The 27,357-nt window shown below is 40.4% G+C and overlaps 3 protein-coding genes across 8 annotated transcripts in view; 2 read left to right on the plus strand and 1 right to left on the minus strand.

The window, feature by feature from the left end:
- LOC113035891 (roundabout homolog 2) overlaps positions 1–5,663 on the plus strand; it is a 69,426-nt gene extending 63,763 nt beyond the window's left edge. For all 4 annotated transcript variants that reach the window (XM_026191741.2, XM_026191742.2, XM_026191743.2 and 1 more), the window contains exons 21-26: positions 54–192; positions 1,990–2,312; positions 2,513–2,629; positions 3,014–3,184; positions 3,503–3,624; positions 5,041–5,663. In XM_026191741.2, the coding sequence (XP_026047526.2) occupies positions 54–192; positions 1,990–2,312; positions 2,513–2,629; positions 3,014–3,184; positions 3,503–3,624; positions 5,041–5,052 (884 nt within the window). In that variant the 3' untranslated portion in view covers positions 5,053–5,663. The remainder of the gene's footprint in view (positions 1–53; positions 193–1,989; positions 2,313–2,512; positions 2,630–3,013; positions 3,185–3,502; positions 3,625–5,040) is intronic.
- An 8,818-nt stretch (positions 5,664–14,481) lies between these two features.
- lim2.3 (lens intrinsic membrane protein 2.3) lies at positions 14,482–17,465 on the plus strand. Of its 2 annotated transcripts, none has more exons than XM_026192834.2 (5): positions 14,482–14,716; positions 15,360–15,552; positions 16,814–16,963; positions 17,052–17,186; positions 17,262–17,465. In XM_026192834.2, the coding sequence occupies exons 2-5, from the start codon at positions 15,378–15,380 to the stop codon at positions 17,321–17,323; spliced, it is 522 nt and encodes a 173-aa protein (XP_026048619.1). In that variant the 5' UTR covers positions 14,482–14,716; positions 15,360–15,377; the 3' UTR covers positions 17,324–17,465. The 2 variants fall into 2 exon arrangements, with proteins under 2 accessions (XP_026048619.1, XP_026048620.1); XM_026192835.2 differs by having other exon boundaries at positions 14,528–14,716; positions 15,364–15,552.
- A 255-nt stretch (positions 17,466–17,720) lies between these two features.
- On the minus strand, positions 17,721–22,407 carry hspa8b (heat shock protein family A (Hsp70) member 8b). Of its 2 annotated transcripts, none has more exons than XM_080288878.1 (9): positions 22,266–22,407; positions 20,585–20,794; positions 20,296–20,501; positions 19,949–20,101; positions 19,277–19,832; positions 18,958–19,160; positions 18,668–18,866; positions 18,355–18,587; positions 17,721–18,262 (listed from the first exon to the last, which is right to left on the minus strand). In XM_080288878.1, exons 2-9 carry the CDS (start codon positions 20,787–20,789, stop codon positions 18,077–18,079), a joined length of 1,941 nt encoding a protein of 646 aa, XP_080145004.1. In that variant the 5' UTR covers positions 20,790–20,794; positions 22,266–22,407; the 3' UTR covers positions 17,721–18,076. The 2 variants fall into 2 exon arrangements, with proteins under 2 accessions (XP_080145004.1, XP_080145005.1); XM_080288879.1 differs by having other exon boundaries at positions 22,179–22,300.
- Between the last annotated feature and the right edge of the window lie 4,950 nt (positions 22,408–27,357).

Genomic DNA, 27,357 nt, shown 5'->3' on the forward strand with positions numbered 1-27,357 from the left:
GAAACGAGTAACACAACGATTATGGCTCACACATTGTTTGGGGTTTTTTTTAGACAAACTGGTAAAGCAGAGGTCTACTGGGACATCATCCAAGTCAGGTCCTCTCACCTGGGTGGATGTCTTGTCTCTACCTCTTCCCACCAATAAAGATGGACACCATACAAAAACACACAAAGAAGATGAGCAGCACAGGTGAGACAAATCACTGCACTGTTAAATGTCAGGTTGTTGTTAAGGCCACTTCTTTACCCCCCTCCAAGAACAGTGGCATTTATTTTTGTGTGATCAGTCAGTTTATTTTTAGCATGGAGGCCTCTGCCTTCACCTATATGACAGAGGCAGTTAAGGCAGATGGATATCAAAACTGCCCTAGAACTGTGCTGTGACTGCCAAGCAAAACTTGAGTGAAGTTTGGAGTCTGGGGAGTTTTCACATTAACAGCTGTGTCTGCGGGCAGTGAGTAGATCGTGCTTTGGGGCTGCAGAAGGGAGCGTCCACTCTAACTAGTTCTGACAGATTAGATTGCGGACATATCGGAGGGCTGGTCTGACTGTGCCGTGTCTTTCCTAACGACATTAGCCACCATCTGACAGGGTGGATTAGTACTTTGCCTTTTCAATGACACATCGTTCATTAAATTAGCCCTGACGGCATTGAAGTGACAACAGAAATTATGGAGGTGGCTCTGGTCTTCGGGAATGCTACACTGGACTTGAAATTAGGTTATTATTTTTTTAATATATATTATTATTGAAGGGTCTTTAAGTTGCAGTATAAAGCGCCTTGAGGTGACTGTTGTTGTGATTTGGTGCTATATAAATAAAACTGAATTGATTTGAATATTTTTTATATATATAGTAGTGTTAGTGGTATTTCTGTGCACAGTTATTGGAAGTATCTCAACACCAGATGTTTGTTTTGACATGTTACAAGCTTGTGTGATCTAGCAGCTTGACATTTGTGTGTTTTAGTTTGCAGATTATCACAAAATCCTCATAGACGGAAAAATCAACAAGTAAACGCACGCATCTGTAGTAGCTGTAAGCGCAAAACACTAATTATATGTTTAAAGTCTAAAATCTTGGCTCATTTCAGCTTCTTTTCTCAACATGCTGGTCTGTGAAGCCTCTGCTATGAGGAAAAAAGTAAACAGTGAATTTAAAAAAAAATGTTGTTTTCCATAATTTGTTCAGTTTCTAACGATCCCACTTCAACAAAAGTAAGGCTGGCATTAAGTTCTAAATGAGCTGATATTTTACTTATAAGTTCAAACATACCGAATGTTTGAACTTAGTTGTCTGTGTGAATAAAATGCAGGTTCATGGGAGTAAAAAAACATTACATTGCTTTTGTTTTTCTGTCGCCACAGCAGGTAGCTTTACATCTCTGATTGTTTAATACTGTGCGGTACTTTGTAAAAGTCTTGAGTCATCCTTCCTTTCTAAACTGCTGGCTTTCTGGAGGGTTTTCAAAGGTTTTTGGTTTTTTACCGTGGCGTGTTTCAGACTACTCCTTGTACCTGACCACTTTCAAAGCAACGTTTTTTGGTTGCTTGGTGCTTGCCACAACTCAAACGAGAACTTGAATGGACTAATGAACCCAAAGAAGAGAGGCACAACAGTGAGTGTCTACAGCCATCTTTAAAACATGGTGGACACTCTGTCATGGGTTGGAGCATTCCAGCCAGTGGTGTTGGAGATATTGTCAAAATTGATGGAATTATGAACACAGAAAATTATCATCAGCCTTTTATCAACCATCTAATACCATCCTGGCAAATTATAAAGAGATAAAGGGTGGCTCAAGACTTTTGCACAAAACCGTATGATACTTAAAATATTCAGTAAAACATGATTAGTTTAAACTGATGACACGGATTGGTGGTTAGTTCAGCCATTCACTCACATCTGGACTGTTGTTTATAAGCTAGTTTTTATATGTGGTAATTTCCTCAAAGATGCACACTCACTGCCTTCTCTTGTCCCTTAGCTCTGAGGAGGAGGACGATGACTGGTGTCCTCCTCTGCCAGCCAGAACCTACCTGATGGACACTTCCAGGGAGGAACTCCCCAGACTGCCCTCTAAACCAGATGAGCTGTCCTACACTGCAACTTTGACATCTCCCCACCAGCAAGATGCATCCAAGCCTAATGACAGTCCACGGCTGCAGCATTTTGACCTCTTGGCACGTCACCACTTGGTCTCCCAGTCTAACCCCGATCTGTTTACCAACATGAAGGCCCAGGATGGCAGTGAGGTATACCGCACTAGCCAGTGGGTAGATGATTTCAAGGGGGAAAGCCTTGGTAAAGGTCAGTTTGAATTCAGCTTAATGCTTCACAGCATCCACACACAACCACATAGTGTCATGTATAATTTAGTTTATGATGTAACTAAACGGAGAGAATTTGTACACGAAAATCATGTTGCATTTATTCAGAGTGGCGCTCAGCGTTTCTTAGTTTTCCCTGTTCGTGTTCCTGAGGATGACATCAGTGTTCTTTCCCGTCAGGACAATTTCCTGTTACAGCTGCAGAGTCGAGCCCCACAGCCCCGGCGCACAGATCCAAGAGTAAGAAGAAAACGCCCAAGGATGGACCAAACAAGAGAGATCTGCAGAGTGAAGCAGGTATGATGTGCTCCACCGCATGCTTCTAATTTCTGTTTTAGGCTGGAAAAACGAATGAGGCATATTAACCACTCTGGCAGCTTGGCTCTCTGGAGTGCTCTGTTAGAGTGTTCGGTCACCAATTAAGACTGTGTATAAAAATGATTGTAGCCTCCAGATCTGAAAAGAGAAGCCAGTGAGGAAGTGGCTCAAATGTGAATTCTTTCTAGTGGCCAGCAGGGGGCGAGTCTCACAGGTTCAAAAAGAAGACAGTGGTATCCTCTCATCTAACTCTTGGCAAGAAAGCAATTAAGCGTCTTTTCCCCAAAATGTCAAACTATTTCTTTAAAGTCAAAATACTCTGTTTATTTATTTTTTTAATCATCAATTATCAATCATGCGCAGAGTTCCCCCCTCCACCGGCTCCTCTCCGCACAGATGACTCCCTGCAGCTCTTGGCTGATGTGTTGAGCCGCAGTCGAGCAGACAAAGAGGGGAGTGACTCACCCACTCTACAGAAGAGGGGAGAACATTTCTCACCCGAAAGGAGAGGATCTACAAAGTGGTTATCGCAGGGTAAGCACATAATGCAGCATCCTGGAGCATCATTCAGCAAAAAGATAAAAGAGCAACATCTGTCTTTGCATCGCATGCCGCCTAGCTTCAACAGCTGGACCTCAACTGATATGTATTAATGTTATTGTGATGCTCCATGCAAATCCCTTTGGGCTGAGAAAGAAACAACTGCCACCGAATGTTTGCACACTTATCATCCCATAGTCAAGCAGCCTTGCTTTTAGTAGCAGGGGGTCTATTTGCACTGTGCTCCATCACTCTGGGTTTAACCTATATAAATACAGCTGTGACTTTGAGTTATCTGTTTGTCATCTGCAGATGAGAATGTAATCCCGTACGGACAGTCAAGCATCGTGCCCAACGTCCAGACGTCAAACTACGGGTCCCTTGGTGGAGGAGTGTTTCAGCAACCATCTAGTGCTGGTCTTAGGAGAAATGAGGTACACTGGGGCTGAAACCACTGAACAGACATAGCCTTTATAATGTGGTGCACAGTCCGTTCAACAGCAACCTGAGGGCAGGCTGAGACAGTGAATGGCAAAAGTTTACTGCAGGTTTTAGAGGAGAGATACAAATAGTTATCTAAAACTCAAAAAAGTACTGCAGTTTCTCAGGAAAATCTCTGAATCCAAAGTAGAAGTATATATCTATAAATGTGGTGATTTTTAAACAACCTAAAAAAGACCTACAGACAGGTGAATAGATACAGTTGAAATAATTCTATGCTTTACCAATGAGTATGCAACGCACTCATTCCCTGAAATCTGTCTTTTTCTAATTAAAGTCGCTATCTTTAGGCTTAAAAGTTTAGCCTGTTTGTTGTTTGCTCAGTCACAGCCCTAGAGACTGCGTGACTGAGCTCTGACAGCCACAGGTCACTAGGGAAAAAACCTCTCTGTGATTGCTCCCGTAGTTTGCATAGCTAACTAACTGTGAACAGCATGACACAAACTAAAAATGCAGAATGTTTGCCTTCAAAGTTACAGTTGCACTTTTTTTTAAAACATCGTGGTTGCATAGACAGAATAAAAGATGGATGTGGCTCCAGTGATGTCATCCTTGAGATTATCGTTTTTACCGATGTGACAAAGAGGAGTAGTCTGGCTGTGAAACTGCTTGCTCATTGGGTCAAACACAAGTTTCTTTCCAGTTTCACTGCCACTCAGTGTGCAGACGTGTGACTGTCTGCTAGCTACTAAAGAAATTACAAGAAGGTTTTTGGTTGCGGCTAATTTCACTTTGTGACTGCCAGCAATCACTGGCCAACAGAAATGAATCAGGGGACACACATTTTTCCCAAACGACCAAGAGGTTTGCCAACTGGTCTCTAGTCCTGTGTGAGTGAGGCCTTAATTGTAAGGAGTGTGGTGAAGTTGAAGTGCCCAAATATAATCCTCTTACTTTCTAGCCATCCCCCTGCCTGGTATGTCCACAATCACTTTTCAAATCTCATTTTCGGAGCATGATTTGGTGCCTGTTATTGAGATATGATTCAATATATCTGGTGTATTTTTTTTTTTTCAGCGTCTTTGGGAATAAAATGTAATATAGTTGGGAACATTTAAGAAATACATCTAAAAAAAACACAATGTCATCTGAGTTATTGTTTTTGGGATTCCTCAAAGTATATTAATTTTAGCAATTTGTCTTTTTTAAACAGTTTTTTAAAGAATGAGCAGTTTTCATGCACTACCCACTAAACAACTGCAGATAAAATATCATATATAGCCTCAGCTTTCAAAAAGATCATTCAATCATTCAGGCTCGTGCTTGTTGTAAACTGTATTTAAATGATGCTGATCTGTGCAGTCATACACTGTTGTCCCATTAATCTTTGTTGTGTCTTTTCTTTCCAGAATCTCATGTAGACAGTCGCCGATTACGCCATGTGACACCGTCCATTTTTCCTCCCTGATTTCCCGTCTTTGCGAACCATCAATCTGTTGCCATGGTATCTGCTGAAAAACTGAAGACAAAAGGGAACGTGTCGAGGCTTGCCATCTGCCTTTTCACAAACTATTTCTATTCTTTTTTTTTTAATCTTATTTTATTGGTTTAATCTTTATTTTTTGTGATTTCCGTTACTCCTCCTCTGTGTATATAGACATCTTTCCAATTTTTTTAAAAGATATGGTTAAATATATTACAAAAATCTGCAGATCTGCGGGAAAATATTGTATTTTTAACAAATTGTGGGGGTGGGTAGGGTTGAATCCAAGTATTACATTGTTGTACAGCTGATTATTGAATGTATCTTCTGTTTACTCCTGAACCATCAAACCATACTGATGGGAGACGTCACGAGGCAGATAATGTGCTAATAACCCATCATGTCGGTGTGCGTGCGCGTGCATGTGTGTTGTGTTTGTGTGTGCTACTGTTTTTTCTGTAATCTTTGTGTGACTGTGTACCGTGGTACTCCTGTAGATCACCGGTGTGTTCATTTTTAAACCGACCAATAAAGCATTTGTTAGAAAAACGTTTCCATCTATCTCTGAGTTATACTGAATGATGGTGATCTGTGCACACTCGGCCCTCTTTATGTGCACACATGAGTGAGCGTTGATTTAATGCCGTATTTTTGCTTTTCGATAACGATATCCACAGTCATCATTAAAGAGTCACCAAACTGTGTTTAACGGCCAAACTCATAATGAGTATTTGGTAGCGAAAGATCAAAATAAAAACCTTATTAAATCCAAGCGAGTCTGAGGGGTTCATATGAGACAAGAAATTTACCATGAAGTTAAAAAGCTATGCTAAATCAAGCATGTAAATTATTAATTAAACAGCACACATTTTCTAAATGTTTAAGTGGAATGAAATGTGTGCCTTCTTTTGTTCTTTCTCTCCAGGACGCAGGAGCTTTGCTGTGTGATACAATAGTATCCCGAGAAGACTGCTGCTGTGAATTGGCTTTGTGCAAATAAAATAAATTATTAACACCTGCAAAGCTTCTCCTCACCTGTATGTTGTGTTTTACTTAAATTAGTACATCTCAGCAGTACTAACACAGTAAACTGAGGTGGTAAACAGTAATATATGCACTAATCAATAAATAACAATACGCTTGCATTTAGTTTAAAGCCGCTAATATGGGAATGTTTGTGAATGTTTATCTTCAAGATTACCTTTTTGATCAAACTTATAGGTGGAGCTGGATTGTGGGACTCTCAACCATTCTTGGTACAGCCACTGTAGAAAAAAAAGAGGTTTGGGAGCACAATAACCACAATAACCAAAATTATTGCAGCGGTGTGAAATGAACTTGATCTCACTGCCTTTGAAATGGTTGATTGAAAAATGGGGATCAGGTTTGTGCGACTACTCTTAGTTGATGCCTTTAAATAACTGTGGAGCATCAAGATGATGACAGAACAGCAACAAGATTGCATGGGATCCATTTAACAGTTACATGAAATCTGTTTGTGGTATTATGGCAATTGACATCTGTTGCTGTCTACGTGCACAGAAATTTGCATTAATGTGAATTCTGCAAAGCAATGTAACTGCAAAGTAACACAGACCACTTATTTTTATGTAGTCTATGAATATTACCAATTAGGGACCAGCTGAGTCAAGTCCCCAATTGCCAATAGACACGTTGCAGATAGGTTATGTTCATCGGTATAGTCTGACTCAGTGAATGTGTTGGCAATCCGTCTGCATTTATAAATAAGATGGCAATTAGTCGCAAACTTCTCCAATCTGCCTGAGAGCAACTGCAGTCGGTCCAAGTTAGACTGTAATTGTTTACACAGAGGTTGCTTCCCACCAGGCGACCTGTGCAACCTCCAATCAAAAATGATATCCCATGAGCATGCAACACCCTCAGCCTCTGGGTAAACAGTTGGTCACTGCAAGTATTTGCAAAATGCAGTAACCAACAGCACCTGCCGACTTTTCCTAGTTCCTTGGAGGTTACTGCCCTACTTTTTCTCTAGTGTGACTAGGCCAGTAATTATGGCTGTAGGCTCAGGCCACTGGAGGAACTCCAGTGCACTGAGAATTTCTTAACTCCCTTTGTTTTCCCTATGAGGCTGCTGCATGTCATTAACATGTTGTGTGGTGTGCATTATTGTCCTGTTTGCTATATGTTGTCTCTTTATGCTTCTCTTACCTCTTCATTCAGTCAGTTCCTGTTAAAGGACAGTTCTTTCTCCCCACTGCTGCCAAGTGCTTGCTGACTGAATTCAATTGTTCTCAATTTAGCCTTGTTTATACACACCTAATACTTAACAACAGTCCTCTCAAGGTTCCTTGGAAGTCTATAGATTGCTGGGCTGACCTTGTGAACGATAAAAATAAATTCGAACCAAACTGAAAGAAATCCTCTTGGACTTTGTATGTTTAAATAATGATTGATAACGATTAAAGACACCCTGAATAATTTAAACACAACCATTTTGTAATGCAAGCAATGTGATCAGGAGAAGGTTTTAAAGAGCAGAGTGAGGAAAAAGGAAAATGGCGAAATGTCCCTGAGGTTTGAATGAACTTGGATATTGTTATATCATGCTCCCTGTAAAATGTCTAATACTACACTGTGTGTGATTTGATGCCTTCTACGGATTGCAGTATTCTGAAAATGCCTGTTTTTGAATGCGGTTTAATGAGCGGAGGAAGCCTTCATCTTTCTGTATGTCTCCTGAAACGTGACAGCAGCGAGATATAAAAGGCTTTTCCTCGTGTCTGCACCGTCAGCTGCTGCATGTGCCTCTTTTGTGCAGATCTTATTAGTGGAAGCACTACAGTGTTTTGGCAGGGAGACAGTGGATGGCGTGGAAAGCGAGTTGGACTCCATTGCCTTCGGCAAATACACGCTGGGTCCCACCAGGCTAGGATGATAATGGTAATCCGATGCAATTTGAAGAGGTTATGCAATTTAGAAGGGTTTGACAAATTTATGCTTTTAGCCCTGTTGCGTGGATTAGGGTCTGTGTGGTTTGCTGACCCCTCCCACACGCACACAGGCTCAGTTTGTAAAAGAGACCACTTCACATGTATCTAAAAATGTACAACATTAGGTCGACAGTAGATTTGTCATTTTTAGCTGTAGAACGATACTTTCCCTTGTTGGAAATGTAGTTCTCTCTTCTCGTCTATATAAAAAAGTGCACATGCATGATAACTACAATATGAACAACTGGAAATTGGAGCACAAAGTGGCTGTGATGTACGAGCAAAAGTAACCCGTCTTGAATAGGGACTGAAGATGAATTTGAAGAAGCTTTCCCAGAGTAAGGTAAAAACAGTTTAAGTGTTTAGACCTGTTCATGCATCAATGTGTACACAACAGAGTGCTTTAGTTAACAATAGCAAACACTATTTTTTGTATAGGGGATTTTTAATATGTGAAGGGCAATAGTAAAAATCCAATCAATGTGGGATTAATTGTCATCTGCAGGCGCACATCATGTATTTGAAGTAAGGACCCAAAAGCGGACAGTAGGACTAAATTTAGCCAAAGCAAACCACATTTTAAGGCTGCACAAAATCAAACAAAACACAAAACAAAAGGCAAAGACTTTCACTAACACTAAACTGGGAAGAAACTAAACACTAAGGATGTGAAACATGAAACCTGAAGCTGAGAACGTGGAACATGGATGAGACACATTGGGGGAGAACTAACGATCTGGCAGAGGACAAGAGGAGACTGGGAAGAGACACTGAGTGATGAGAGCGAAAAAGACAGCTTAGCAACGAGACAAGACTGACTTCACAGGGAGGCATCAATGACTAACACAGGAAACAAGACACAAGAGGATGGGGAACAATGAGGGAGGAATTATTCTAACACAATGTATAACAGAAGAAGACTAAATATACCAAGGGGAGAACTACAAGAAACAATATACACATTACACAACCGTAGGATTCATAAGCAAACAAAACTAGAAAACCCACTAAACTCAAAACACTGGGTCACAGACCCGGGACTATGACATTAATACATTAACCTTACTTACTGTATGGAGCATTGGATACCCAAACTGCAATGTAAACCTAATATAGGTAGGTAAGTTAGTGTGCATTTAAGAGAAAATTAAGAGTACAGCACATTGGTATATTTCTGTAAGTCAAAATGCAGCTAATGAGTCAGTGTTTGGTGCAAGATTAAATAAAATGCACCACCTAGTGGTAATAACTGAGTCAAGCATGTGATGGCCTTTGACTCAGTTATTACTCAGTTACTATTATACTATTTACCTTTTCCTTTACATGGTTCCCAGTAAATGCTCGAGAACTTAAATGTGTGAATGCTTTTTGTGAAATTAGGATTAAATTCAGAGCAGGTCCACTTGTATTTATAGCAACTAAAAGTACAGACATATTAGCTTGTTGTCCTTTGAAGCTCATTGTCAAGGGGGATATGAAGATAACTGCTGCTGTGCTACTTGATTGAAGATGTCACAGCAGCAGACATGTTAGTACCAACACATTTAACATGGGTTCAACCTTTGAGTTTTATAGATTGCATTAAAACCTAAATTTGCTCTGAATAAACATAAATATGTTAAAAGGGGTTTGCGTAAACCATAATAAAATGATTGAAATGCAAACAATCCTCAAACAAAATATTTCATAAATGGATTTTATCCTATTCTTGTGCTACCAGTGGTCCTGTGCAGGCCAAGCTCACTAATGAACAATGCTGAACCAGGCTGCTGAACCAGGCTGCTGAATCCATTTTCATTGTGTACACCTGTGTGTGCTCTAAATGACCTTTATGGAAATAACCAGTGACTCTGACTAAAGAAATTAAATAACCACCTTTACATAAACTCCACCCACTTATTTTCTTACACATTATGCTTAAATAAATTCCATCATTGTTCAGCATGACTCAAACTATTAACTACTGTTAATTAACTACTATTGTCATGTTTTTATAGCTCTGTTATGTGGGGTTAAACACGATTTGGATACACCAGATGGGACAGAGCTGAGATTGATATAAAATATGATTCAGTTTGAGGAAGTTAAATTGTTTAGATCTTTTTTATTATCTTATGTATTTTATCTTGTTTATTGTTAGAGAGATTGTGCTGAGTTTTTAAGAATTTAGGCGTCTCCTCATGGGCCTAAATCTACATGTACATATCACAGTGTGACAGTTTCCCTCCTGTCCTTATAAAAAAAGTTCAAAGGTTGTGTTTTTTTATTGTGTTGTGAATAAGAACTCTGCCTCCTGACATCTGACCCACGTTAACTCATGGACTGAACATACACACACACACACAATGGACAACTGTACCCTCAAACACACAATAATAACATGGACTGAACCACCACTCACAACCACTAGCACTTTATATAGCCTCTGTAGAAATTATCCACACCCTCACTTACCTTAACTGCACTACTGTATAGCCCTGTGTAAACAATCATTCTGTACATACGATAATTTTTAACCCTACAACTGTTTACAACTTGCATAGTTCCCATTTCTGTATAGCTGTATATCTCAGATTCCTGTAAAGTTATTTATTTCATATTCTGTATAGTTTTTCATATTTATATCCTGTCCATATCCTGTACATAGCTTGTACTCACTACAGCCTGTACATACTTATAGTTATAGAATATTCACAACATGCTTCATACCGTGTACATTATAACATACCATAATAGACCCATTTCTGTAATATACTTACATATCTATATTATTGCTAATATATATTGTAATATATCTATATCACTAAGCACTTCTGGATGGATGCAAACTGCATTTCGTTGCCCTGTACCTGTGCATGTGCAATGACAATAAAGTTGAATTCTATTCTATTCTATTCTATTCTAAGTAACCGTACCAATAAATAATTAGTTGTGTGCTACGTTAACGTCTGCCTTCACTCTTTCCACATTGGACACTTGCTAGGTGTAACTCTTGTTTGTCTTTTCTGAACTGAGTGGTTTCTGTCATATTTCAGACCTGCCTCCAGAACAAAGTGACTCGGTGTGCATCACAAGTTATTAAGGGTGGCTACGCCTAACTGGAGAACCCACTGGAAAAAGCCTGAGACCTATTTTGCTTTTTGGCCTTCATTCGATACTGAGGCGTCAAAACACACCATCAACGATACAGGAAAGGAAGAGCTAAGACAAGAAATATGCCAGACTTGGAATGACTTTGCTTTGCTTTACTTATTTATTCCAAACTCTTGGAAAACAAACTCTTCATAATTGACCCTCTGATTGTGCTCCTGATTAGAAACTCATCTGTCCTGACTCTTTCAACAGTAACACCTTTTCGTATAGAATATGCTACACTATCAAGCAACCGAATGAAATATTAATTTCTGACACGCAACCCTCTCTTTTACAGCCCGCTCTTTCTGCCAGGTGCTACAGCAAAGATAAACCACTTGTGCTGCAGCTTCTTCACCCACATTATACAGTTTTATTAGCCACACTCATCACGCTTTCACGCCAACTGCATCCATATGGTCCAGCAATTTATTTTGTTTATTTCATCTATAATTAAATGAATTCCTCTGGGCTCGCTAGTGCTAAATATATATATATATACATATATATATATATATATAAAAAAAAAAAAAAAAACACCCAGCACGCCCCTGCGGGCGGTTTATCCTTCAAGCTCGGGTCCTCTACCAGAGGCCTGGGAGCTTGAGGGTCCTGCGCAGTATCTTAGCTGTTCCCAGGACTGCGCTCTTCTGGACAGAGATCTCCGATGTTATTCCCGGGATCTGCTGGAGCCACTCGCCTAGCTTGGGAGTCACCGCACCTAGTGCTCCGATTACCACGGGGACCACCGTTACCTTCACCCTCCACATCCTCTCGAGCTCTTCTCTGAGCCCTTGGTATTTCTCCAGCTTCTCGTGTTCCTTCTTCCTGATATTGCTGTCATTCGGAACCGCTACATCGATCACTACGGCCGTCTTCTTCTGTTTGTCTACCACCACTATGTCCGGTTGGTTAGCCACCACCATTTTGTCCGTCTGTATCTGGAAGTCCCACAGGATCTTAGCTCGGTCATTCTCCACCACCCTTGGGGGCATCTCCCATTTTGACCTCGGGACTTCTAGGTTATACTCGGCACAGATGTTCCTGTACACTATGCCGGCCACTTGGTTATGGCGTTCCATGTATGCCTTGCCTGCTAGCATCTTGCACCCTGCTGTTATGTGCTGGATTGTCTCTGGGGCATCTTTACACAGCCTGCACCTGGGGTCTTGCCTGGTGTGATAGACCCCAGCCTCTATGGATCTTGTACTCAGAGCTTGTTCTTGTGCTGCCATGATTAGTGCCTCTGTGCTGTCTTTCAGTCCAGCTTTGTCCAGCCTCTATCTGCCGGTGGTACATACCGTGCAGGGGCCTGTCCTTCCATGATGGTTCCTCGTCTCCCTCCTCTTTCTTGGGTTTCTGCTGCCTGAGGTATTCACTGAGCACTCGGTCAGTTGGGGCCATCTTCCCAATGTATTCTTGGATGTTCCTTGTCTCATCCTGGACTGTGGTGCTGACACTCACCAGTCCCCGGCCCCCTTCCTTCCGCTTAGCGTACAGCCTCAGGGTGCTGGACTTGGGGTGAAACCCTCCATGCATGGTCAGGAGCTTTCTTGTCTTTATGTCAGTGGCTTCTATCTCCTCCTTTGGCCAGCCTATTACCCCAGCAGGGTACCTGATCACGGGCAGGGCGTATGTGTTGATGGCCCGGATCTTGTTCTTACCATTCAGCTGACTCCTCAGGACTTGCCTGACCCTCTGCAGGTACTTGGTGGTTGCAGCCTTTCTAGCGGCCTCTTCATGGTTCCCATTTGCCTGCGGGATCCCCAGGTACTTGTAACTGTCCTCTATGTCTGCAATGTTGCCTTCTGGTAGTTCAATCCCCTCAGTTCTGACTACCTTCCCTCTCTTTGTTACCATCCGACTACACTTCTCCAGTCCGAACGACATTCCAATGTCATTGCTGTATAGCCTGGTAGTGTGGATCAGTGAATCGATGTCTCGTTCACTCTTGGCATACAGCTTGATGTCATCCATGTACAGGAGGTGGCTGACAACTGCTCCGTTCCGTAGTCGGTATCCGTAGCCAGTCTTGTTAATGATCTCACTGAGGGGGTTCAGGCCTATGCAGAACAGCAGTGGGGACAGAGCATCTCCTTGGTAGATCCCGCACTTGATGGTAACTTGTGCTATGGGCTTGGAGTTGGCCTCTAGTGTTGTATGCCACATCCCCATTGAGTTCCTGATGAAGGCTCTTAGGGTCCCATTGATCTTGTACAATTCTAGGCATTCCAGTATCCAGCTGTGGGGCATTGAGTCATAGGCCTTCTTGTAATCAATCCAGGCAGTGCACAGGTTGGTCAGTCTGGTCTTGCAGTCTCGGCTGATTGTTCTGTCTACCAGTAGCTGGTGTTTTGCACCTCTGGTATTCTTGCCAATTCCTTTCTGTGTCCCGCTCATGTATTGACCCATGTGCCTGTTCATCTTAGCCGATATGATGCCTGACAGGAGCTTCCATGTAGTACTGAGGCAGGTTATTGGTCGGTAGTTGGAGGGGACCGGTCCCTTCTTGGGGTCCTTGGGGATCAGGACCGTCCGGCCTTCAGTTAGCCATTCCGGGTGTCTCTCGTTAACTAGCAGCTGGTTCATTTGTGCTGCCAGACGCTCGTGGAGTGCAGTCAGCTTCTTCAGCCAGTAGGCGTGAACCATGTCGGGCCCTGGTGCTGTCCAACTCTTCATACTGGAGACCCTTTCTTGGATATCTGCCACTGTGATGGTTACTGGACCCTGTTCAGGGAGGTCGCTGTGGTCTGCCCTCAGATCCACTAGCCACTGAGCATTGCCGTTATAGATATATATATATATATATATATATATATATATATATATATATATATATATATATATATATATATATGTGTGTGTGTGTATATAAATTTATTTAGATGATCATAATTTGTACTTTCAACATTTTAGTGGAACTAAAATGATGATGAGATGGTTGATTTATCATCTATGTTATGAGCCTTATAAAAGTTTTTGTGAGTTGTACAATTTGAATTTTATGAAAGTCTATATTGAAGAGAGAAAGAGCCCAATATTTATTAAAAACAAAACTTTAACATGTGAATAATGGGCAAAATGATTTACCAAAGTCACATTACATAATTCAACACTGCAGAGGATTCTGTTTCTACATTTTGCACTATGTTAAATAATCTCTCTTTCAACAGTACTATGGTTGAGCAGCGCAGGCCACGGGTTTGCTGTGTATGGTTGTGGAGCATTTTGAATTAAAAGCCCTGTGTCATCAGTATTGCTGAGATGTGCGCAGCGCTTTAACGGTTTTGTATTTTCAGCAGATTCCCTAAAACACAAAACTCATCCTCTGTGATTGGTTGTGGCTCAGCATGCTCCATTGTTCCGTCAGCCCGTTTGTTCGCTTGGTTTCCTATGCACAAACAAAACTTTCCTGCCATCCTGGGCAATATTGGGCTCCTCCGTGCTTTGACAACCCGAATTATTGGAATCTCTGACTTTTTCTAAGGGGAAAAAGAGGTATGTGATCAATATGGAAACACAGTGCAATTAACTGTATTTTGTATGGAATAAGAAAGTCCTTTTTAGTGTTGTTTGAATTAAGTTCAGTGGGTGAATCCTTGCTTCTCTTAAATTTCACTTCAATTAAATTTAAAACAGAGTGGAAAAGCCCACTTTATATAAAATATTTAAACAATATGCCATGTGTTACGGATGCACCACTGAATCTAGATGGAATAAAATTCCCGAGCTCGTGTGCATCATTTACACACTGTTCACTGTACCATGTTTGGCAGACTTGGGTATAATTTAACATAAATATATCTGGCTTTGAAAAATGTTTAGCAGCCCTGCATGTGCTTTTAAAGATATAGACACTTCCTGATGCAGCAGAGTTAGAGGTTAATGATTTGTCAGATTGAGCCTGCTGCTTGTTCATGTCTTATAAGACGGTTCTTTTTTTCTTTTTCATATATATGCAATCAGATCTGTCGATAGCTCCAGCATCGCATTTGTGGCATGCCGCTGAATGTATTTAGATATTGTTTTATTCATGCCCACTGTTACTCCTCTCTGTAACAGGAAGTACTTGCTCTAATTGGTATAGCCGGGGCTCAGATGTGGTGGTGAGGCCTTGACCTGTTTTTTGTCTACGTGTCAGTCAGTGTTTTTTGGCAGGATGTACAGCTTCATGGGAGGTGGGTTGTTCTGTGCCGGAGTTGGAAACATACTCCTCATTGTCTCCACGGCAACTGACTACTGGATGCAGTATCGGCACTCCAGCAATTACATGCACCAGGGCCTGTGGCGGTACTGTGTGCCTGGGAAATGCATGACACATACAGACAGTATTGGTAAGACCTGCTGGTTGTCTTACACTGCATGTCTACAGACAGGCTTACCCTCATTAATACGTCTTAGTTGGCTCACAATTAGTCCAGAACCTTGATCAACACTGGAATACTTCCCCTCTCTTCTTTATGAGTATGGAGAACCAAAACTTCCAAAATAAAATAAAATAATATACTTTGGTGTTACAAAAAACGATGAAAAAAAAAAAATTTCTTTGTTATTTAATCAATATATTTTGTTAGTTCCAATTTTCACTATGGTTACTCCCTTTAGGTTCATGGGTAGGGATGACTGAAACTTAAAAACCCAATCTGAAAAACAAACAAAACCAAAATGTAAAAATAAAAATTAATTAATCAATAAAATGAATAAATGACTCACTGACTGAAAAATATCACAGTAGATGAAAAAATAATACATATAGCCATTAACTAATTGTAAAATGCCAAAACATTTATGCTTTAAATAGCACCAGCAATTATTTATCTCTAAAATTAAGTGGTTAATAACATTTATTAATGAATATAGATACATTCATTTTAAAAACATTTCCCCTTTCCTTTTTACCTCTGTTTGCATAAATATAAAATTATTTGACTTTGAAACCCACCCTGAGAAAACATCACATCTACACTTCTTTATGTGCACTCATAAAAGCGTGCACAGTCCAGACAAACTGCTTTATTTGTTGGCAAACATTTCTGAACCTAGTGTTGATCGACAAATAAAAAAACTCCCTGAACCCACAACATATTTTGATGTTTGGTAATAAAGTAGGAATGCGGGGAGTGATGTAAAAAGAGCATTAAAAGTAAGGGAACTATTTCAAAATTGAAAATAATATAATAAAGACGCGAAAGGCTTGCATTGAATTATTTATTCATTTATTTCTGGCTTTGGCACTTTCAGTCCTCCATACAGGGGGACTGCGAAATTGTGCTTCCACCTCAAGTAGGTTGCGAGTCACACTAGTGGCACAGATGTTATTAGGAAATCTATTTTTGGTGGGGAGCCTGTGTGTGAGATTTCTTCATATGCTTTTATTTGCACCAGCAACACAACATAAAACAGCTTTCCATTTTCTCTCTTACTTCATCACATTTTTTGACATGCTCTAGATGGCAAGCTAGATCTGTCTCCTACATTAGGACAAGCACAAATACAGGCAACATATAACTTCACAAACTGAATGTGTAACAAAGAATAAACATACTTCTAAAGTCTGCATTTATTAAGTCTGGCCTGTCTCACTCTGGCTCACAGCATACTGGGATGCCACCCGGGCCTTCATGATCCTTTCCCTGCTGGCTTGTTTCATTGGCATTGTGATTGGCGTCATGGCCTTCATCCACTACTCCTCCTTCGACGGGTTTGACAAGACATTTGCAGCTGGCATCCTCTTCTTTATCTCCTGTGAGCTCCTCACATGCAGTCATATAAAAGCTTTCCTGGTATAGCAGAGAATTAGCACCTCCGGTACTTACGCTATCTTTTTGTGCAGGCTTCTTTGTGTTGCTGGCGATGGCTGTGTACACAGGGGTGACGGTGAACTACTACGGCAAACGTTATGGCAGCTGGCGATTCTCCTGGTCCTATATAATGGGCTGGGTGGCAGTGGTGCTCACGTTCTTCTCAGGTTTGGATCTCATGATGCTTTAAGTGTTATGTGTTTTTTATTTTTAACTGAACTATTTACCCTACCCTGTTTCAGGTATCTTCTACATGTGTGCCTACCGGATGCACGAATGCCCAAGAAACTCTAACTCGCGCTGACCTGCCGAACACTTCAACATATGTTCTCACACGTGTACCAGCAATGGTCCATAACCTGCGACCAAGAGGAACCAATACACCCCCATGAACTTTCCAACATCTTAAGTAGTCACGACTAAGCAAAATAAATGAGAAAAATGTTGTTGCCTGTCTTGTCTCTGCTCTATTATTGTGCACACTATCAGGACCAGCAAATAAACTTTGATGGTAAACTACCCACAAAAACACAAAGGAAGCCTTGAAAAACTACAAGCATGTCTGCTTAGTCATCGGCTTTGATGCAGTTTCAGATTTAAACATGCAGGCTGAAAGCCATGCCTGAGAAAACACTCCATAGTGCTGCTCAATTTCACAGAAAAGCTTTGAGGCAATAAATAAATGACTCGGAAATCATGAAAATATTTCATTTGGTTTAATTTAGCTAATCGTTGTGCAATAAACAACAGTTTTAGCTTCATATATCAACCCAGAAAAACACTGGGAATGCAAATGTGAACTAAACTCAAAGGAACTTCACTTCCAAGAGAAACTGTTAATCAATAAAGTCACAGTGCAGATACAGCCTTAAGCCTGGCATACAAAACAAAGTTAAAAAAAAAAGAAGAAGAAAAAAGTCAAAACAGTCAACAGAGAATGGAAGTTAATGGTTTTGAGTATTTACATAATACTGCGATAACATGAATGGTGTTACTCTCACACGAACGTTTCAAGAACAAAGGGAACAGGCTCATGCACATCTGTTCAAGCTGCGGCTTAGTCGACCTCCTCGATGGTGGGGCCGGAGGATCCTCCTCCTCCAGGAGCAGCACCACCCCCGGGGAAGCCGCCAGGCATGCCCCCTGGAACCCCACCTGCACTTTGGTACAGCTTGGTCATGATGGGGTTGCACAGCTTCTCCAGCTCTTTCTGCTGATGTTCAAACTCATCTTTTTCTGCCGTCTGTAGAGAAGTAACAAGAGGGAGTCAAATGCAAGTTTATTCTGAGCATTTGTTTTCAAGGTTTCTAATCACAGTTCAGCACAAACTCATACCTGGTTTCTATCCAGCCAGCTGATGACCTCGTTACATTTATCCAAAATCTTCTGTTTGTCTTCGTCGCTGATCTTGCCCTTTAGCTTCTCATCCTCCACAGCGGACTTCATGTTGAAGGCGTAAGACTCCAGACCGTTCTTGGCAGAGACCTTCTGTCTTTGCACGTCGTCCTCAGCTTTGTACTTCTCAGCTTCCTGGACCATGCGCTCGATGTCCTCTTTGCTCAAGCGACCTGAGTAGCAGAGCAATAAGATGGCTTAAATGCAAAGAACTCGATTTTCACAATCTGGATACAGTTCACTTCCTAGTTACCTTTGTCATTGGTGATTGTGATCTTGTTCTCCTTGCCGGTGCTCTTGTCGACTGCAGACACATTCATAATGCCGTTGGCGTCGATATCGAATGTCACCTCAATCTGTGGAACCCCACGTGGGGCTGGCGGGATTCCGGTGAGCTCAAATTTCCCCAAGAGGTTGTTGTCTTTTGTCATCGCTCTTTCACCCTCAAACACCTGATGACAAAACATCAAAAAAGCATTTTCAATGTTTCAGTCTTACATTTTAGTAAACAAATGGAAGAGGGGACTGAGGTTGTAGTTTTACCTGAATGAGCACACCAGGCTGGTTGTCTGAATAGGTGGTAAAGGTTTGGGTCTGCTTTGTGGGGATTGTGGTGTTTCTCTTGATCAGCACAGTCATGACTCCTCCAGCAGTCTCGATGCCCAGAGACAAGGGGGTCACATCCAGCAGCAGGAGATCCTGCACATTCTCAGATTTGTCACCTGCCAAGATGGCTGCCTGCACAGCTGCAGAAAAAAAAAAGAAAAAAGAAAAGTGAAATCAAGTTTTAAAATGTTGCTCATTAGTAGCTCTGTAGTGCAAGACAGTTGTTGTTCTATTTCTAAGCACACAGGGGCCATACCTGCACCGTAGGCCACTGCCTCATCAGGGTTAATGCTCTTATTGAGTTCCTTCCCATTGAAGAAATCTTGCAAGAGCTTCTGGATCTTAGGAATACGAGTAGAACCCCCCACTAGCACAATGTCATGGATTTGGGCCTTATCCATCTTGGCATCACGGAGAGCCTTTTCCACAGGCTCCAGGGTTCCTCGGAACAGATCTGCGTTCAGCTCCTCAAACCGGGCTCTGGTGATGGAGGTGTAGAAATCGATGCCCTCGTACAGAGAGTCAATTTCAATGCTAGCCTGAGTGCTGGATGACAGGGTGCGCTTGGCCCTCTCACATGCCGTGCGCAGACGACGCACCGCCCTCTTGTTGTCGCTAATGTCTTTCTTGTACTTGCGTTTGAACTCGGAGATGAAGTGGTTCACCATGCGGTTGTCAAAGTCTTCACCGCCCAAGTGAGTGTCACCCGCTGTGGACTTCACTTCAAAGATGCCGTCTTCAATTGTCAGGATCGAGACGTCAAATGTGCCGCCGCCCAGATCGAAGATGAGAACATTTCTCTCTGATCCAACCTAAAAATGTAGCATTTAATCGTAATTTGTAGATTGTGGATTTACTACATTTTTATTTTTTTTTATTCAGACAAACTTTAGGGCTTTCTACACAACATCAAAAAACTCTAGCATACCTTTTTGTCCAGGCCATAGGCAATGGCAGCAGCGGTGGGCTCATTGATGATACGAAGGACATTAAGCCCAGAAATGGTCCCTGCATCTTTGGTGGCCTGGCGCTGAGAGTCGTTGAAGTAGGCAGGCACAGTCACTACGACACTTGTTACCGTCTGGAAATTTTAATAAGACTATCAATGAGAACTGTGATGAGCAGGTTTTTTTTAGTTGATTTTAAACCAGGAGGTATCTAGGCTGTAAAAGTAAACATGACACAAGCAGTGAAGTCTGCTGTTGACATTTCTGTGTCTTGCTGGGAAAGAGAGACTTAAAATAAAAGATTATAAATCTTTTTGCTCAGAAGTACCTTGCCAAGGTATGCTTCTGCAATCTCCTTCATTTTAAGCAGCACCATGGAGGAGATCTCCTCTGGGTAAAACGTCTTGGCCTCACCCTTGTATTCCACCTTTACTTTGGGTCGTGAAGCATCATTGATCACTGTAAAGGGCCAATGTTTCATGTCTGACTGGACAACGCTGTCATCAAACCGGCGTCCAATGAGACGTTTGGCATCTGGGAAGCAATAAAGGATTAATACGCAGAAACATCAAAGCTCATCTTCTATTCTTGAATTTTCTAGGGGGAAAAAAGCATACCAAATATTGTGTTGTTTGGGTTCAAGGCCACTTGGTTCTTGGCTGCATCCCCAATCAGCCTCTCTGTGTCAGTGAATGCAACATAGCTGGGTGTAGTCCTGTTTCCCTGGTCATTGGCAATGATTTCCACTTTGCCATGCTGAAAAACTCCAACACAGGAGTAGGTAGTGCCCAGGTCAATACCAACTGCTGGTCCCTTGGACATGGTTCCTGAGAATAAGATCATTATTTATAGTTGTTAATCACAGACTGGCACTAAAGTGACAGTGTGGATATGTGGCAGATGAGTAACTTAAGCTCTAAGCACTGGTGGGGTGGGGATACCATGATGCACTCTTGTAGTATGGGGTAATGAGGTTATTATCAGAGTCTGAGCTGTTCAAACAAATGGTTTCAGTGAAAGTTAAGTCCACCACACCTGTTACTAGGCCTCCTCCTTTCTGAGAACTTGGTATTAAGTGCCTTTATTACATTAACAAGGAACGACAGGAAAGCATGGGCCTCTTCCAAGAATAAGGTATTTGGACACCTATAATCAAAATCAAAATTTTTATCTCTGTGTTTTTAGTGTGCAGACTGCTGTTGGTCTAACAAGAATGCGCCATCCAAAATCACCTCTAGTGGCCATTACAAGACACTAATATTCTATATTCTGTTTTATAATCTCAAAAATATAAACTACAAAAGGGATTCTCTATCAATACATTTCTGAGTGAAACTATGTGGAAAATGTTGGGAAAACAGCTAAATAGGAAAGGCCATGTTTACTGTTGCTACAGTAGCAGATTACCAACACACTGTAATGATACCCTAATCTTAAACCACATGGGAGGTCATTATAACAAACTTTTCATGCCAGTGGGTGGCTGGGTTCCTCCTGTGGGGCATGCTGCCAGTAGTGGTGCAGCAGAAATGTGGAGACTGGCAGTTTGATAAGAGCCAGGGCTTTATGGCTTGGGTTAGCAAAAAGTAGAGCTGATTGATATATAAATATATTTGGACTGTGATTAACAGTGGGTTGATTTTAGCTATGCTTTATTACAGTCCGCATGAACATTCCTATATTGATAAAGATAATGACGGGTAGGTTTTAGCTTGCATTCTTAATTTGCAAAATATGACAACTTATACAGGTGCTTGCTTTGGATAATGCAAAGCAACTTTATTTGCAAATTGCACTGACTCTTGTTTATACTGATGTGCTTCGCTAACACTGTTTATGGACACTGCATTGCATTTGTTTTGGGAGTGATGATGGGAAAGAGTGACTGTGCAGCAGCAAGTACATGCCAGTCTATCAGCAGCAGTGCGAGTGGGCGTGCCCTTTCATTCTTCAGAAGCCTGCGAACTTTCTGGATCTTTCTTCCCACTTTATGTAACTTTAACGCATATTAGAAACTTCATCCCGACCGTTTTGAGTAAGACGGAACATGCAGCAGCAGTAGCAGTTTATACCTGTTGTTTGTCATTTTAACTGTCAAGCATCTTATCGGTTAAGCTACACTTAACATGCATACTTAAGGATGTGTGGCAGTAAGATAAACCTAATAACAAAACAACAGCAAAAAAAAGCACCAACTAGCTTAGATGTTACCTTAAAACACTGCAGCCGTTAATGATGTTAACGTGACGCTAACCACTTGACGTCAGCATGCCACACGCTTCTCCTCTCTATACTCACCTCTGTTGTTTTCCTACTGTGGCGCAGGTTGCCTTTGCCCTGAGTGACTGGGTGTGACGGGTCCTGATCCCCGGTATCAGTCAGTAGTGTGTGTGTATGTGTGTGGGAGCGGCCGGACCTCCTCAATATCATTCCCACTCCGAACTCTCTAGAACACAGGAGGAGCGATGCTGGCCAATCCTCTCCCGTCAGTTTCAACTGCCTCGACCAGCGGTCCAATTAAAAATACCGTCAGCAGATTTCCAAAGCAGTTGCTATCAGGAAAATACAGAGAATGAAAAAAAAAAACTAAAGTTGAAGTTTCGTTTCTAGCAATTACTAGCAAACTCACTGAGGAGAATGATCCAGCAGTGCCAAACAGTTTCTGGATTATTCCACAGGTTCCCGCCTCAGGTACTCCTGAAGGAGTTATTTTGATTGAGTGAGTTACCTGATATGGCGACCTGGGCAAAAGTGACCTTGTAGGCAGCTTTTCCCTCTTTGTTCATTGTGGAAAATTTGCTAGATTTAAGCACACAAACTTGCTATCTGTAGTCTTTGTGTCATTATAAAATCTTTCGGCGTTACAAATATTTCTTGGATTCAGTTATACCTAATTCAGCCATTCACACCAACTGCTTAATTTCACTGCTTAATTTCACTGGTTGATTTTGCAGCATTTAACTTTTCAAAGCAAGCTTAATTTTTAGATCCTAAAAAACAGATCTGACCAGACCATTGCATTAAACTTGATTTAGACTTCTCAAGGAAAGCTGTCATTGACTCATGAGGAGGTACTCTTCAGGTTGTGTGGAAGGTTACAGCAAAGGGTTAAAAGGAGTTTCCAGTTACATCATAGGAAGCATAGTTTATTAGACATTAGGCAACAAGTGCACTTGTTGCTCAAAAAGCACACCAGTACTATATACACAAATTGTGAAATACTACCATTTTACCTCAGACGCACAGCTAGGCACTGCTCTGTAGTGGTGCGCTACTGCGATCTGATACTAAGCGAATACTTGGCCAGTATTGCCAATACCAATACGGATACTTCTAACTTATAAAAGTAGCTTATGTAGAGAACAATGTGTCATGACTTATGAAATGAATCATCATCAGTTTTTTAGATTCTATAGACATTTTAATGACCACTAAATAACAACAATATTGACAATTGATCAATCCATCCACCTCTACTGCTCCAGATGAATAGGCGCTCTGAAGTTATTTCTGCCTCCTCAGATGTGGTCCCCACTCTGCCACCAAGAGTTCAAACTACCCCACTGGCATACTGATATATGTATGAAATCTGCTGTGATACAGCTTCAACTCCTGGATGAAACAATGAATTTCCCCTGCTGCTGCATTCTCTTTTTCTTACTTTTCCTGTTTAGAAACATCAATACCTGCTCATCATCACTCTATGTCAACTTTGGGGGACAAATTTTCCCCCAAAGTACAATGTGTATATATGCTACATGACAAGGTCAACATTTCTTTCCCCTCTCATAACCACAGACACAGAACATGCAACACAATGCAACCTATACATACACCAGTACAATTACACAATACAGTAATACGATTATGCTTGCAGCTCATAATGTTTATTATATATATATACATTTAGAATCAGAACCTTACATAAACCTGAAGGAGTCAAATACATTTTAAAAATCTTTTGGCGTCTTTTTGGCACTGTATTTAAAGTTTTAATTGGTTTTGCACCTGCTGCCACAGGATCATTAAAGTCTGCTTCCCAATCATTCTAGACCTGCAGCCCAAGCTTATTTCAAAAGGGGCATCTTTGCTGACCTTGCACCAAGATTCTGGAATGATTTCCCAAGTGACCTCAGAAATACATCAACCTTGACTGCCTTTTTTTCCAAGCTTTTGAAAGCATTTGTTTTAGGAGTCTAGGCTGTGGTTGTGGTATTTTATGTAAATAGTATGCATGTGCATAGCAAGAATTTTTAATAATTAAAATATAATAGTTCCTAAAGTCCAGCTGCCACATAGTTCAGTTTCAATGTCCATAAGTGACAGGTGCCCCTTAAAATGTTGTCCTTAATTATTTTCCTGTCATCTTGAACATTTCAAGAGGACCATTCTCCTTGTTTTAGTTTAGTTTTACTTAACTAGAATAAGTTTGGTCTCAGTGCTGGAGTCCTTATCTGAACAGGAGGAGTGCACAGCTTATCAGAGGGCCTTATTGTCTCCAGGGTCCTGGGCATGTGTCCACTTTGCCCACATAACAACACAGTGTCCTGTATCTAGTTTATATAAGCCAGTTACATAAGCCAAAAATATGTGGCTCGTTAATGGATGAGATTGTCACAGAAACCTGAACTTGATTACCTGATAGAAGAGCAATTAGCAATAGTTAAGAATAGTTAACGTCTTGCATGAGCTCTTAAAAACAAAAACAAAATAACAAACCCTTCAAAGTATTGCATGTATTTAAGAGGGAGTTAGGAAGTTGAATTAAAGTAAAATACAAAGCACCAATAAACTACAATAATACTACTCATATCTGGTCTTCAGATCTGGTCACCCTACTGCAATGTTGGATTCATCGAAAGAGCTGTCACTCAGTTCCACAGGCAGTTTTTCCACTTGACTTACACTCACACTATTAAATCCCCCGTTGCCCAAAAAGCCTTTTCCTAATAAACCACAATGAGAAACTCTGTCAGTAAAGTGCACACAGGACACCTTTGGCTTAAATGTTTTTATTCTGAGTCTGTGAGCTGAGCAGAAAATCCCTGTGGATACTATGACCCAAGACCAGATGGTCTTAAAACACAGCAGAAAACATAGAAACTAGAAGAAGTTCTGAGGTGATGTGTCATTTCATATTCAAGTTTTTTAAAGTTCTCATTAAAGGTAACCGTTTTTAAGTTTGTTAAGGGGGAGGTATTTATTTTTACACACAAATTTTGAAGTAGGTGACATCAAGTTAGTACTATTTAATCATTTGATTAAAAATCATCATAAAACTAAGTATTTTAAAACTATATTCACCTGGTGGGTAGAGTTTACAAATTATACATTTGCATAGAAAACACATGGTGACTTTACATTATCTTCCAGCTCTTAACAGTATATACAGTCATGGTAAGAAAAAAAAACAAGCACACCCATTCTCATTCATTTCTGAGGTTTTGAATTGAACATGCCAGGTTCTGGTTCAGTGACATGTCTGAAAATGAGGTAAAAACAAAACACGACATATAACATCATGTCATTCATTTATTTAACAAACCCTAATCCAAAATGCACAAGTAGTGTGTATAGAACCACCATCAGCCAGAATAATAACCAAACTACATTCTGATTTGTTGGTGTTCCAACCGACCAGACACAGTGGTGGGTAAGAAGGAGAGGAAGACCACAATTGTGATAAATTCCCAGCTGATAGCAATGTGAAGATGTTTTCTTTTTCAGACATTCTGTTGTAGATTTGGTCTGTGATTCAATTTCATTCAAGCTTTAGCTGTCGGACACATGGTCTCACCTTTGACTCTAGAATAATTTTCATTTGTTTTGAAAGTTTTTCATTTATGAATAATGTCTCTCACTGTAAAATTACCTTATAACTCTTCCTATACTGATGGAAAGCAACAGTTATCAACTAAGATCATTGCTGATGTCTTTCCTCATTGACATTGAGTCAACACACAACTGAATGCTTTAGTCCAAAGAAGTGCCAAAACACCTGCTTTTATAGAGGTGGTCGTACTTGCACATGCTCAATTAATCAAGTACATGTGATTCGCGGCATCTAGCTGCTACTTATTGTCTTAATTCGACTCTCTTAATGGAAGCAGAAAGAGTGTCCTTGTAGTTTTCCACTCACTGCTTCTGCATTTTGATTTATTTTCTGTTAAAAAAATAATGACAGTATAATATGGCATTTTGAATGTTAATCTGAGGTTGTATTTAACTAATTAACTAATGATAAAGACCAGGTGCTCTAAATGCTAATATTACATTTTGTTTTTCTTCTGGAAGAAGTTTATTTTTGTTTGTTTTTTAACATTGTAGTATGCTGTGGTACGATTAGTAAGTACAATTAGTAAGTACGATTAGTAAGTAAATATCAGAAAGTGAAAGAATGTTACTCTTTGCAGTCTGTGAAGTACAGACTGAACCAGAAAGCATTCGCTTAACCATGTGCTATTGCTAAATAAGTATTAAGGACATAGCTGGAGGCTTCCTCTAAAGTACACAACCTGAACCAACACCCAAAATTTATGTGAGAACAGACACTGAGATCAGGGTGTAGTTCTTAAAAATGCACAAGTGGGTCACAGATAATCAAGCTTTATAAAAAAATAATGGTAAAAAAATCCTGGGGTTGGTTTACCAGTACAGTATGAGGTAGTGCTGTGCTCTGATATGACCTTTTAAACAAAAAAAGGACACCTCCTGTGTTACAAAAATGTTATGATACTGCTCAGGTGTTGCATATATTCATGGCTTTGCAATAAAGCAGGGAGTAACTGCAGTCAGTAGGTGTGGTACTAAACGATTCAATGCTTTTAGATTAATTTTACCCTATAAAGTTACAATTATAAAGAAAATATAGAAACTGTGAAACTGTCATTAAAAATAGAAGTAATCAATTTATTTGCATTTTGAAAATCATGTAAATCATGTCAAATCAGACACATAATAAAAAATATAATTTTTTTTTCCATTTCTATATTTATACAATATAACCTCCAGGATGTATGTCATTGACTGTTTAGGGCACATCCTGCAACAAGCTACACAAAATTTATGCCTGTAACAAAGTGTATCCGTATGCTTCCATCAGTATCACAAGCATGGGATATAGAAGCTATACAAAAATAAGGTAATGTTACATATATATTTTACTTATATTTTCTATAACATAATTCAAGGTATGCACTGTTAGGGACAGTATACAATTCTTTGGGACAAGGTTAACAACTTCACACATAACACTGACAAAAAGAAAAATGATTATATTTTAGTGATCTGCATAGACATATTTTAAATTCAAAGTCCATGTGTTAAAAAGACATTCTAAGTAATTATAAGCATTACATTTAATTTATTTATTTATTTTTTACCATAAATC

Source organism: Astatotilapia calliptera, chromosome 14, assembly GCF_964374335.1.
Source record: "Astatotilapia calliptera chromosome 14, fAstCal68.1, whole genome shotgun sequence".
NCBI classification, from domain to species: domain Eukaryota; kingdom Metazoa; phylum Chordata; class Actinopteri; order Cichliformes; family Cichlidae; genus Astatotilapia; species Astatotilapia calliptera.